A 14,626-nucleotide genomic window follows, 5' to 3' on the forward strand; every position below is an offset into this window, starting at 1 on the left:
ATTCAGATTTCATCTTAAATATTATTGCTGGAGAAAGGGTTTTCCCTAACCATTCTATCACAAAATTATAATTCTCTGTTTTAGTTATCTGCTTATAATTCTTCTCTATGTAAAACTGTCTTATTTCTTTGGTTGCATATTTATTGACCATCCCACTCCTTTAGAACAGGAACTTCATGAGAACAGGCATCTTGCTTCCCCACCTCTCAGAGGGCCTGGAAACGGAATCAACGCTCAAACATTTGTGGAACAAAGGAATCCTCCAGCATCGTGTCCTTAAAGTGCTTTGTGACCACCTAGAGGGGTGGGATAGGGAGGGTGGGAGGGAGGGAGATGCAAGAGGGAAGGGATATGGGGATATATGTATATGTATAACTGATTCACTTTGTTATAAAGCAGAAACTAACACACCATTGTAAAGCAATTATACTCCAATAAAGATGTAAAAAAAAAAAAATAGAGGCGAAGCACAGTGGTTAAGAGCATGAGGTCTGGCGCTTGTTTTAGAATCTTGAGTCATGTGACTTTGAGCAAGTTACTTAAGCATCTTGGGCCTCAGTGTCCTTATCTGAAAAATGAGGAGAACAATGGTATGTATCACATTGGGTTTTCTTAGGGGGTTAATTAATGAATTAATATACGAATATAGTTGTCAAAGCAGTATCTCATACATAGTAAGTGCTCAGTAAATGCTAGCTACCGTTTATACCTCCTGGTTAGATACATCACTCTCTCAACATCCTTGAAGACAAGGACCAAGCACACTGAATGCTTCAAGGCAGCAGCATTGAGATTCTCACTGGTTCCAACAATAAATGGATCATATGACATTTATTTAGCTTTCCAATCTTTCATTTCAAATTTCAAGGACATCTACCTTTAAAAATTCCTGACTGTTAACCACTAACTGTAACTGAAATAGCATATGAAGGCGTTTCCAGATTCAGCTCCAACATGAAAAGAGCTTGGAAGTTGTCACATCCATCTTTACCATGAGAAAAGCCTGGACTAACTGAAAGTCACTGACTAGTCTTGGACCCATCAGAGAACTGAGGTCTCAGGGCAATCACCACCCAGAAATCTGCGAGACAAGGAAACATGGAGAGTCAAGGCGGAGACTGTTTATCTGGAGAAGTTGCTGAAGCCCAAAACTGGCAGAAACACTTAAATAATAAATTTGGTTATTTCTGGAAAAAAAAAAAGTGGCCCTCTTGACTTGCCTCCAGCTAGAGCTAACATCTGTGTCCACTCTCCCAGTGCTTTTAATACTTTTCTAGGGCAGGAGCTACATTTGATTCACCTCCTTGTCTCCAGGGTGTAACTCAGGGCTGGGCACGTGGGGAGGATCCACTGAGAGAGTGAGAAGGGAAGCAGAGACCCTGAGCAGGGCAGACACCAGATCAGTCTGCGGCTCCTCCACGCCTGGGTTTCCAGGAGTGTCCAGTTCTTATTTCCAGAGCCTGATCAAGTGGCCTTTTTCAAGTCCCTGGTATAACTTTTGATTCCTGCCTTCCCCCAAACTTACACCCACTCTTTGAAACACTTAGTCTCACCAAACAACTCTAGAGGTTTGCTTTTTCCCTGCGGTGGAGCAGGGGTAGGGCCACTTCCCTTTGACTCTGCCTTGTGATTGGTGCTTTGGTTCCTCAAGAGACATAGGCCCTTGTGTACTCAAGTCACTGTGCCCTGTTCAGCAAGCCTCCCAGATTCCTGTTATCAAGGAGGCTGCCACACACTGAGAGAGGCCCATTGTAAAGAAGACCCCTCTCAGGTCTGTGTTTCCTGATGCCATTGACACAACTCCGAAGGGCCCATTGGCTCAGAGGACAAAGAACTCTCAAACCCTACGGCAAATGAGCAGACCTCCCAGAAAGGTGGAAATCTGAAGCTGAGAGATTTACATACAACCAGGACCCTATATGTCCTACAGACTTAGAGGAAAGAGGGCTTTAGAAGGAGGGAAGGGGATAGAACGGGAGGAGGGAGGGATATGCACTGTGAGCAAAGGGACAATAAGAAATACCTGACTCTGGTGGGAAAAAGACCCCCCTTGAGGATGCATATCCATTAAGTCTGTCCTGTCATAGATCTGGGCTTTGAATTTATGCTTATTAGTATTATTTTGCTATTATTATTATTATTAAAATTTTCCCTTCATGCCAAGACGAAAAATTGTTTTTCAAGTGTCCCAGCTCATCACAATCTAGTGTACCATGGGGACGTAAAAGCAATGGAGGACCTTACCCTTAACCCAGGGACCTCAGGATTTTCTCAGATGGAGATCAGGTAAATTTGAATTCACCTTATAAAAACTACCGAACAGAGTAAAAAATAAGTAGAGTGAAATCTGATTGACACAAGACTCAAAAATAGCCCTCGGAATGCTGTCAACTCTAGACAACAGATAAATAAAAGACAGTATAGGGCTTCCCTGGTGGCGCAGTGGTTAAGAATCTGCCTGCCAATGCAGGGGACACGGGTTCGATCCCTGGACCAGGAAGATCCCACATGCAGCGGAACAACTAAGCCCATGCACCACAACTACCAAGCCTGCGCTCTAGAGCCCGTGAGCCACAAGTACTGAAGCCCACGCACCACAGCTACTGAATCCCACGTGCCTAGAGCCTGTGCTCTGCAACAAGAGAAGCCACGACAATGAGAAACCCGCGTACCACAAGGAAGAGTAGCCCCCGCTCGCCGCAACTAGAGAAAGCCCGCTCAAAGCAACGAAGACCCAACACAGCCAAAAATAAATAAATAAATTTAATTTTTAAAAAAGACAGTATAAATAAGGAATAAATAAAGAAGGAATAATAAATAAATAAGGAATAAATACAAATTAAACAGTGAAACTCGAACTAGAATAAGGAAATAACTATAGAGCTATTAATAAAATTTCAGAAACGCTCGTTCTTTGCAAAAATAAATTTGGCAAACATAACCCTGGTGGTTTGAATTACTGTCCTGATTTCCACATTTTCTTTTCGTAGAAATATATATCCATGCTCTTTGCCATGGTACTTTGCAATGCCTCCCACTAGAGTACGTGGAGTAAACACCTCAACCCCTTTGATATTTGGCTTGGCCATGTGACCTTGAGCGGACACTAAGGGAGCAGCAGCTTTAAATGTGGGAAGAATATGTCCCTAGTAGCCACTAATATCAGAATAATGAAATGATGTGGAGCGAACAGGAACTCCCCTGAAAGCTTGAAGTAAAAAAATAGCTATTAAAGTCCAGCCATGCATCCATGGTTAATAGCACAGTCCCTGGAATCTGACTTCCTGTATTCAAGGCCACTTCTGCCATGAACTGGCTGCATGATCTTTGGAAAATCACTTTAATCTCTACGTGCCACAATATTCTCATTTGTAAATTGGGCATAATAATAACGTCTACATAATAGGGTTAATGAGGATTATATGAGTTAATGGAAGTATAATACCTGGCACGTGGTAAGTGTGATGAGAGTATCAGCCATTAGACCAAGTAGGGTATCCCAGGAATGCAAAGATGGTTCAACATCAAAACATAGTCCAGTTAACTCACTAATTTAATATATAACAAGTTTAAGAATCTTAATGCAGATATGTACAATCTTGAGGCTTGAAGCTCACCCTTTTCTCAAAACTAATACATGCTCTCAAAATTCTTCAAACATATTCTTCCCCTGGAATACAAACTTTCTAGGGTTGAGTTAAAATATAGTCCAAATGATTATTGTCCCTTATTTTTTTTTTTTGTTTTTTGGTTTTTGGTTTTTTTTTTTTTTTTTTTGCTGTATGCGGGCCTCTCCCTGTTGCGGCCTCTCCCACTGCGGAGCACAGGCTCCGGACGCGCAGGCTCAGCGGCCATGGCTCACAGGCCCAGCCGCTCTGCGGCATGTGGGATCCTCCCGGACCGGGGCATGAACCCACGTCCCCTGCATCGGCAGGCGGACTCTCAACCACTGCGCCACCAGGGAAGCCCTGTCCCTTAGTTTTGTCATTAAAATCTGTTTTATCTCTGATTCATCACCACCCTGGCCATAGAGTGGTGGCTTCTTGAAGTGAAGGGTGGACAGTGCCTTCTCTCTTATTTTTTTTGCATGTACAGTTGGTAGAGAGAGTGATGGTGCCCAGGGTGGCAATACCTGCTCACAGTAGGCACCATATATCAGTGGGAACACTGCTGCTTCTCGGCCCATCCTAACTGGTTGTTGGGTTCCTCTGTATGACTGATTATAAATGACAGCTCCTCTCAGGAGCTGGTCCTTCAGATAAGGGGCTCTGTAAAAGCCTCCAGCTGCATGGCCCCTACCCTCAACATGACATCAGTGAACATTTCACTTCATAGTCTCTTGCTCTTCAAGTCCCTGTGTTCCAAGAAGCAATCTGCTCATGAGTAGTGCTTAAACTCTGGCTAGCTTCCATGACATCGACATTGGCAGCCCCTGGGAAATTCCATCCAAGTGGTGGAAATCCACATTGCCCCAGAACACACCTGCTCACAGTTCTATTCTCCCCCTTCTCCATCTCCCCATGCCTCAGCAAGATCAGGTCCTCTGCTGGTTCAGCTCTTCAGCAATTTTAGAACAGGAGATTCCTGCCTTAGGTGACTTAATCAGGGAAGGAAGGCAAAGTAATTTGGGCATCCCTATTTGCAAAGATTAGGAGGAGGATAGGACAGTCCCCTCCCCCATGCCACAGGGAGAGGAGAGGAAGGGATAAATTCCATTGTGAGAGTACAGATGTCACCCATGGAAGGTCAGCTTGCTTTCGCCTCTTTAGTCTTCCTTATACTGACGAACAGAATGCGAATTACTAAACCCCTCATGTTGAATGGCCCTCACCTTGCAGGTTCCATGGTGGGGTCCCTGGAACCCCCTGGAATCATTAAAAGATGACCCTTTTTCTCACCTGTGGGCTCTAGATGGCAGTACCCAGGAACAAGAAATGACTCAACTCACACTTGACACCCTTTTCATGTTAACAGCTTAAAGGAAATGCCAAAAAAATTCATCTGATAAAGCTCAGTACACATTCATGATGAAAATGAATCTCAGCAAACTATGAAAAAGAGGGAACTTTGCCTTGATAAAAGGCATCAGAAACCTAAAACAAGCAACTCAATGCTGAAATACTGGAAATGTTCTCATTATACATTCAATGCCCCCCTAAAGATAACATTTATCACTGAGTGTCTTCAACAATATATAGGGTCTCCTGGCCCCTATAAAAAGATAAGAATGATATATAAGAAATATAAATATCATGAGGAACAGGCTAAATTTCTGTCATTTGTAAATATAAGCATATATTTCTAAAATGTGAGAATCAATTATTAGAAATATTAGGGGGAAAGTGAGAATCCAAAATGATGGTTGGATATATAATCAACCAAAAATAAATCAATAGTTTTCTTATAAACCAGCAATAATTAATTTAAAATGTGATAACAATAATATAATAACAATTGCAAATAACACCATAAAGGAAGTAAAAATAAACCTAACAAGAAATGAGAAGACAACAATTTTCAGAGACTTAGACTGTTCCTCTGTAAAATATGGGAAATATGTTTCTCCTTACTTTTTTGAATTTTGGAGAAGGCTCAATAATTTGTGTGCTGGGCCCTAAGCTCAAGTGGCAGGGTGACCAGATTAAAAATTGACATTCATGAAAGAATGAGAAATATTTCTGCTCATTCCCATCTGGTTTTGTGGATTGTGATCCAGAACTTCCCCTTGTCCCAAAAAGGAAGTATATGCAGTGAGGGAGAGCATTATGTGAAGGTGGGAGAAGTGGGGACCTTTCTGGAGATGGGACATATATATGGTCACCTCCTCAAACAAGTAGAGACATGATCCAATTCCCACACAGCCTTGGGACATGGGGACCATGGTCCCTTTCCATGCAGACCTGAGACTGAGGTGGCTCACAGAGCCCTGAATGCCACCGCTATTGGGCTATGGAAAACATCCAGGGGGCTGAGTGGGGAACGGAAGGCATGATATCACCACCCTCAAATGGAACATGTAGACTTAGATCAGGAGCTATCTTGATGCCAGCCATCAACACTAATGTTCATCTGTTCCTCCAGACATTTCTGTAACTCCCCATCTGCCCATACAACCTGAAGATGGGAGCAGGTTGCCCCTTCCACCCAACAAAGAAAGCTTAACCTGAGATTGAACTTTCCACTTTTCAGATAAGTGGGGCCTCAGAGCCAGAGTTAAATTGATTTCTAAAAACACAGAAATATTTCTTGAAACCAAAGCAATGGAAACTCACGTTAACATATTCATGATTTATTACACTTGAATCATCTCTGTTCAGTGAGAGGGTGGGGTGGTGATGAGCACAAGCTTCAGGTTCAGGTAGATGGGTTTGAAAGCAGCCTCTGTCACTGGCTCCGTGTAACAAAGCTCAAAACATTTAACTTCTTTAAGTTTCAGTGTTCTTGTATAAAAAATGGGGAAAATAATGCTCATCCCATGGCACTGTGTGAAGATTAAATCATAGTTTATAAGATGTCTTAGAAGTGCTTGTCAAGGTGCTTGGTATATAGTACATGCTCAATAAACACCTCACTGAGGTCTGAAGTGGTGGGGATGTGTTCATCAGCAGGAAGTTACTTGGGTAATGTCTGAGGCAGGGGGTGAGATCTTCCCTAGAGGCATAGGCTGGCTGCTTTTAGGTCAGGGAGTTGAGTTGGTACCCCAAGAGTCAAGGGAGTGGATAATGCATGCCAACCCACTAGGGGTGGGTTGGTCTCCACCATGCTGGGGCACCATCCGGCCCTCTGACCTCATGGAGAGCCTGAGCAGATGTGCCCCACAGACCTCAGGCTGCCAGATAATCCCAAATGTATCCTTAGCTCCACATATTTGGAATTTCCCAGAAGTCCACCCATCTATCATTATGCTTGAGCAGCACTGCTAAATCTTGATAAGGCTGGGCAGGCAGTGGGCTGCAAAGAAAGAGTAGAGGGGCCAGGAAGCAGGAACCCTGTGTGTGCTTTTGGAGGGAAGCTCCATCCCAGGACCTCACTGTTGCCATCTATAAATGAAGGAGTTGGACAAGAAGAGGAAGAAAGAAGCCTCCCTCTCTTGCCAAAGGGCGAAGTTAGAGTGGCTATCTAGAGTGCAAAGCTGAGAAGGGGCTCCAGGGTGAGTCAGACTGATTAGTAATCAAGGGGGAGGAGTCAGGGCCCCCCTGGGAGTGCAGTGGCTAAGATACCTCCAACTCTTATAGCCACAAAGGTGTTACAGCACCTCATAGACCAGGTGGATTCCTCAGGACGTGGGCTGAAAGGCAAGGCAGGACCCTCTCCATCCTGTGGCCTTGGTGCCTGCTCAAAACTCACAGATGGCCAGTCGGTACTTCAGGCAGTTCTTGTCATTCCACTGGCCATCTGTGTACATCTCCACACACTGCTCTTTGCCCCGACCTCTGGGCTCCCCTGGGTACCAGTTGGTGTAATTCACAGGGGTTCCATCCAGGTAGTAGAAGTCTCCAGCAGTGGGACCCTCAGCCAGGCCCAGGTAAGCATAAGTATTGTGCTTCCTCACGATGCTTGCAATGGCCTCATTCTCCTCTGGACTACTTGGGGCAGCAATGTGTCCACCTACTCTGGCACACGTCTCTCTAATGGCATCAAAATTGACCGACTGCCCATTGGTGGAGAAAACCTTCTCTCCCACTGCCAGCATGGACCCCTGCAGACTGAGGACTGACAGCAGAGGAATCCGGGTCAGGCCACAGGCCTCTTTGTTTCCAAATCCTTTTCCTTCCCTTTATGCTCTCTGCCTTTATGTGCTTTTCAATCTCTTCACCTCTTCCTCTCTCTCCTTCTTCCCTCCCTCTTCCAATCCTACTCTTTCTGGATTCCCCTCCATGCTCCCATCATTTAATTATCCATTCACCCATTTAACAATACTTATTGACTGTCTATTATGTGCATGAAACTGTGCAATTTCCTGGGATTCAATAGAAAGCAGTATAGCCAGGAACACTGCTTCCCCAGGATATAGGGAGATAATCCATATCCACTTCGGTCTCCTCTGAGCCGTTCAAGAACATCTGAAAAAGGACCTCCATGTCCACACTTGTTTGTCAAGTCTCTAGATTCTGGAGCCTGATGCTGAGGATGAGGAGAACTTATGGGAACCCCCTACCCTATAGGGCCCCAAGGGATCCCCTTACCGCTCATCGACTGCAGGATTTGATGCCTGATCTCATGGAGTGTGCTCTGGAACTCCTCGTCTAGATAAGCTGGAAGCCCTGTAGAGAGATCCCCAGCAAGAAGAGGGCAGGCCAACAAAAACACCCACTTATGCCAAGCAGGTGCAAGGCCAGCTGCAAGCCTGGCATTCTGCCCTTCACTTGTCTAGAGCCACTGTCCAGGTCCCAGGTCATAAGGGTCCACGAGGTTGGAATGTGTTTCCTACTCCCTACACACTTGTCCTTTAATGCAGCCTTGCACTTGCTCAGCCCCCTCTCTGCTCTTCTTTCCTGCCATATCCTTTCATGACTCTGTCCACTTCTGTGGGGTTTTCTAGTTTCTGGGCAAGGCCCCCTTCCCCACCCTCCATTAAGAGCAAATCTGGTTCTCTCTGACTCTCGTGATGGACCTTGATTACTGCTCAGAGCTCCAGAGTTCCCCTGGACATGCGGGGTTGCCAGTGATATCATCTGTCTGGTCCTTGGTCCACATAACCCCCTGCACCCTCAGAATGCCCCTGTGCCTCAGCACTAGGAAGTGCCTCCCCTCCTCGCAGTGCTGTCCCATTTCCCACACCTGACGCCCTGTGTCTCCCCATCAGCTGTTGTGATGCGTGGAACACTTCCAATACCCACCAGTTCCTGCGCTGTGACCCACGACCCAGACCCCTCTGATTTCTCAACGTCATATTCTCTTATCTAGGTTGAAAAATATACCCTTTGGGGACTTCCGTGGTTTCGTCTGATCCCCATCATCCCTCATGTAACTGACCACATGGGCACGGTGTCCAGTTGCTTCTGTCCACTGGCCATATCCTGCTCACCTGGAGGGCCCCTCTCACCAGGCTCGCCCTTTTCTCCACGTTCTCCAGTGAGGCCAGGGGCTCCAGTCATCCCATCACGCCCAGGGGGGCCTGGCATTCCTCCAGGGGGGCCCATGGGGCCTGCAGAGACAGGGGGACAAGGATGTATGCTATCTATCACCCACAGTGGGTTGGGGCTGATGGGACTGGACCTCCATTATCAGCCAGGCTGACTCACCTGTCACTCCACGGGCACCTTGAGTGTAGACCCTCCAGGGCTGCTCCAGTCTAAGAGTCCCGGGAAACTCCCACCATCCAGCTGGCCCTTGAACCCAGCCCGGACCCTGGACAGGTCACTGTCCTGAAAACAGGTCACTGTCCCTCAGCTCCCACTCAGTACCTGCAGGTCCAGGGTCTCCTTTGACGCCATCTCTCCCGTCTCTTCCTGGCAGGCCATGGGATCAAGGAGTACCAGGGATGCCAGGACTTCCAGGACAAACTTCCTTCATGTCACACTCAAGGCCAGAAACCACCAGCCAGATGAGGGTGAGGGTCAAAGAGCACAGCAGCATGGCGTCTGCTCCAGCGGCTCCTTCTGTAGAAGGGAAGGGCTGTGGCCCACCTGAAGCATTTGCCAAGGTCTCCCCTTGCTGTGCTTTGTCAAGATTCAGGCATGTGATGGAGCCTGAGGGCCAGGGCAGGAACAGACAGGAGCTCTGGAAAGACCCAGACGATCCTTGGAAACTCCCAGCATCATCTGGTATCTAACACGGCCTCATGCCCCATCCCTCTGGCTGGAGGTGGAGTGGTACCTGGGCAGGTGAGGAGTTGTAAAGAGCTCTGGAGAGTCAGAGGACCTGGGTTCTAATGGAGTCTCTGTTTGTTCCTCGCTGTGTGACCGTGGGGAGCTCACTTCACCTCTCTTGGCTTCAGCTGAAACTTCTGTCCTGGAGGCAATCCTGGCCTGTCCCTCCCAGGCTGTTGGGAGGAAGGATGTGGTCAACATTCACTCGCTCCATCTGTCCCTCATCCTCTCAGCTACCCTCCTTTTGAGTTCTAAGGGATCATGATCCTGAGGATGAGCAGAGATGACCAGGGCCCACATCTTGGCCACCCCACGGTGGTCAATGATAGGGAATCCCCTCCTCCCTGCTTTCTCGGGAGGCTTACTCTTTTTTTTTTTTTTTTTTTTCGGTACGCGGGCCTCTCACTGCTGTGGCCTCTCCCGTTGCGGAGCACAGGCTCCAGACGCGCAGGCTCAGCAGCCATGGCTCACGGGCCCAGCCGCTCCGCGGCATGTGGGATCTTCCCGGACCGGGGCACGAACCCGTGTCCCCTGCATCGGCAGGCGGACTCTCAACCACTGCACCACCAGCGAAGCCCGGGAGGCTTACTCTTTGGCAGGCTGTTTCTCCCCCTGCCTCCACCCTGCAGGCCCTGCTGAATCCCTGGGGCCAATGGGCCCGGCACAGGAGCACAGTGAAGTATGAGGATATTTGCAAGCCCATCTTCCTGCACCCATAGTTAGGGTTCTGTGGAACAAGTCCCAGTGGTACCCAGGGAGGGCCCCTCCTTCCCTGCCTGACCCATAGTGAAGCCTGTGGCTGCTGGGCTGCTTCATGCTGCTGCAACCCTGGGGAAGACCCAGGGGATGGGGCTAAACTCACCCACACGAACAGAGCCTGTGTGGCTCTCTGCCTCCAGATCAGGGTGGCGAGGTGGACAGCAACATTTATACTGATGTAGGCTACCAGGCTTCCTCTCCACCCCAGAGAGGGGCCTGCCACAAGGGCCTCGACTCCAGGACAGCCAGGCAGGAAGCTGCCATCTTGTTTACCCAGTACATTTCCCCACAGGGCACTCAGGCTGGAGGGCCACTTAGGAAACCCGCTAAAGAGAAACTCCAGATCGGTAAGAAGGGAAAATTCCCATGCACCGGCGCCCACCCACTCTCCCTCCATCCAGTTTCCCAAAAGCAGTGAAGGACAAGAGCACTTACACGGGAACCGATGGAGGCACGTGGCAAAGGGAGTCCTCTCCCTCCTGGGCCTTGGCCTCCCGGTCCTGGCTAGTGGTACATTCGCAGCCCCAGAATCACGATCCCCCAAAAGCCCACCAGCTGGAGAGAACATACCAGGGCTGGACTCTTTTCCCAGGGGAGCAAAGAGGCAGATCAGTGACATACAGGGCTGTCTCCTGGGGCCATTCCAGCTCCAGAGCCTCTTTGGCTCTTGGAAGTGTCCATAGGGCTCCAGAGTGTACAGAGGTCATGTCTGAAGCCAAAGGGTGGTCAGGTTGAGCTGGAACAAACCGTCTGTCATGGGGCGTGGCTCACCACTGAGCCCCCAGCTCTTGCTTCTGGGGCCTGCAGCTGAGTTGATGGACCATGGTTCACAGGTACAGGTGAACCCTTGGTGGGTTCTCCATTCCTCCCGCCAAGGCAGGCTCAGAGGTGGGGAAGCAGGGCGGGGCTGGACGGTCACAGGAGGGCAGCAGTTTCTGTCTTGGCCTTGGTGATGTCTGATGACCTGCAGTGGTGATTTCTTTAAGTAGTGGAATGACACGTGAAGCCTTAATTGATAAGATTCCCTCTTCAAGCCACTTGATGAGGAGGGAATCTCTAACGTAGGGATGGTAACGATGGGGAACAGAGACAGGAAGAAATTGCCATGCTTACCTGTGAGTGGCCTGAAGAATCCTGAGATCCTCAGGGAGAGTGGGAGCTCAGCTAATGGAATCCCTTTCCCAGGAACAGGGAGCCCGTCAGAGCCTCTCTGGAGCCCTGAGTGCCTTCAGCTGCCCTGCTGCTGCCTGTCATGTACCCTGCGACTCTGTGGGGCACAGGATGGGGAGCCAGGGCCAGCGCAGGTTTGGGGCAACTAGGGAGCAGCTCTAGCTTAAGGACCACAACTCGGCTTGAAGGGAATGCGGTTCTGCAGGTGAAGGAATGGGAGCAGGGGTCTTCTTGGCCAGATTTTAAAGGGTCTGGGAGGAGGCAGCCTGGAGGTCCGGGCCATGGCTGGTGGGGAAAGGTGTGGACTAAGGAGTCAGACACACCTGAGTTGCACTTTGGAGCTGACACTTGTTTTCCCTGTGGCCAAAGTCAGGTTATATAACTTCCTGAGCCATGGCTTTCTGGGGTTTTTTAAAAATTATTATTTTGAAATAATAATAATAATAAATAAATAATAAACCTACAGGAAAGATGCAGGTGCACTACAAATTTTTTTTCTGAACCTATGAGAGTAGGTTGCAAACATGATACTCCATCACCCTAGTATATTAGTTTATATTTCATATGAAGATGTTTTCCAATATAACCATCAAAATCAAGAAATTAACACTGGTTCAGATCTTATTTTTATTTAAAAACATGAAAGAATATCATGGGGTATTTTATTTAATCTTTGAAGTCACCTGTTTAACTTAAGTCACTCACATGGCTTAATGCCAATACATTAAAGTGTGTCATAAAAATTCTAATAAAATGACTAATTAATTATTTACCTGGCCTTACCTCCTTCTTCATCCTGTGTTCCACCACTCTCCTTCTGCAGCTTCTAAGAGCATGCTCCAAGTTCACGGAACTGAGGGGTGCTTTCCATGTCACTCTTTCTCTGAGCATGATTCTTCTCTTGTCTGGAGTGTTCTGACTGCCTTTTCTGCCACACACAAAAAAGGGTGGATGTCATACAATATTTGTCTTTCTCTGTCTGACTTCTCACTTAGCATAATGTCCTCAAGGACTATCCATGTTGTTGCAAATGACAGGATTTCCTTTTTTTCGTGGGTGAATAATATTCCGTTGTATGTATACACATCTTCTTTATCCATTCATGTATCAGTGGACACTTAGGTTGTTTCCATACTTGTGAATAATGCTGCAATAAACATGGGAGTGAAGATAGCTCCATGAAAACCTGTTTTCATTTCCTTTGGATATATACCCAAAACTGGGATGGCTGGATCATATAGTAGTTCTATTTTTAAATTTTTGAGGGACCTCCATACTGTTACCCATAGTGGCTAGACCCATTTACCAGTTTATAATCCCACCAACAGTGCACAAGGGAACAAATAATTTTTTACTGTAAGTATGCAGCATTTGGGATGTACTTATACTAAAAAATTATTCATTGTTTACCTGAAGTTCAAGTGTAGTTGGGCATCTTATATTTTATCTGGCAAACCTACCTGCAGGGACCATCAAGCAGAGGCTTTGGGTGAGGCAGGAGAGAACTCCTTTGGCTTGTTGTCATCTTATAGGTTTAGTCTGGGCCCACATTGTCGAAGTTGCTGATTTTTGGCTCATATAAAGATGAAAAGTCTTCCTGACCTCTGTGTGGCTATCGAGCAGGGGCTGAAGTGTGGAGTGTATGGGTTACAAATGGGGCTGGTATTTAAAACAAACCCCAGCTCTCCTGAAGTGGCAGGGAACATCCAGGAGCCGGGGGTGAGAAAGCTCAGGATTTGCTTTATCCCTGCCTCCACCTGGACAAGAATGACTCTCCCGAGGGAGTTTCCATGGCTACATTGGGAGGGAGGACAGCAAGGTAAGACACAGTAGGACAGAGCAAAGGAAGGGACCAAGTGCGGCTGGAGGTCCCGACCAGCCTTCCTGGGGATGAGTGTCCATCAAAGCAGGGATGTTGACCAAGTGCAGAGGCTTCTCACAGAGTCTAAGTGTCCCTTTCTCTGGGGCAGTGGGCTCCAGACACCTTGCAAACAACACGGGCAAAGCCCAGAGAGGAGGCACCAGCCAGGGCTCAGGCTCTGGTGGTTGTTTACATGAGGCTGCCTGGTGGAGACAAAGCTGAGAGCAGCCGGTGGGACAGGACAGGACAGGCAGACAGCAGGGGCAGGGAGGGGTTAGCAGCAAGCAGGCTGGGGTTCTCCCCAGGAAAGATGCAGAATGGGCTGTACCTGGATCCCAGCCTGAGGGAGCTAGAGAAACCGTCTGCCACGTACAGTGAGAGGAGAGAACTTTCAATGGCCTGCAAGCTTCTTCATGGACAACACTTTAGTTTAACTCCAGTGCATCACAGGATCAAGGAGGCCCTGGTCTTCAGAATCCAACAGGTACATTAGCATGTGCTCTATGCAGCCACAGCTGTTCCCCTGGGAGGAATTCCAGGCTCAGGACAACATGGGATTCTTTTCGCCCTGCTTCACGGAACAGCCAGCTTCTGGTCTGATCCCAGCCTCGTGTTTACACTGGAACTGAAGGGACTTTCCCCATCATGGATCTCCCCATTCCTCCCCCACATTCACTACATTCATCCGGGGCCTCCACTGTCCTCAAAGAACACCTGAGTCCACATCCTGACACCCACATGACCCTCCCGTGACAGCCTTGGCCCCCTCCTGGATCACCCAGGAGCCAGGCCCCGGAACACCGTGGCGTCAGCTGTGGGAGTGTCCACAGAGCTCTCTAAAGAGGCTCCTTCTTCCTGGTCCTACAGCCTGGATGCGTTCTACTCCCTCGTGTGCAGTGCCCTTCTGTGAGTCCTCCTATATTTAATTAACCTCAGATTACGGCAAGAATACCTCAACACATTCATTCTAGACTTTTGAAAACATTTCAGAAGGGACCAAAGCCTCTCGGCATTTAGGCCTGCA

General features: G+C 48.0%; 1 protein-coding gene across 1 annotated transcript; it reads right to left on the bottom strand.

Annotated features, from left to right (window-relative positions):
* Positions 1 to 7,336: 7,336 nt before the first annotated feature.
* LOC307055870 (pulmonary surfactant-associated protein A-like) lies at positions 7,337 to 9,594 on the bottom strand (the record flags this gene model as incomplete). Its single annotated transcript, XM_079708154.1, is given in 5 exon segments — positions 7,337 to 7,713; positions 8,187 to 8,264; positions 9,029 to 9,148; positions 9,408 to 9,468; positions 9,472 to 9,594. Coding segments are annotated over 5 exon segments (744 nt in total). The 5' UTR covers positions 9,580 to 9,594.
* Positions 9,595 to 14,626: the final 5,032 nt, after the last annotated feature.

The sequence above is a fragment of the Hyperoodon ampullatus genome (genome assembly GCF_949752795.1).
Source record: "Hyperoodon ampullatus genome assembly, chromosome: 1".
Classification (NCBI taxonomy): domain Eukaryota; kingdom Metazoa; phylum Chordata; class Mammalia; order Artiodactyla; family Ziphiidae; genus Hyperoodon; species Hyperoodon ampullatus.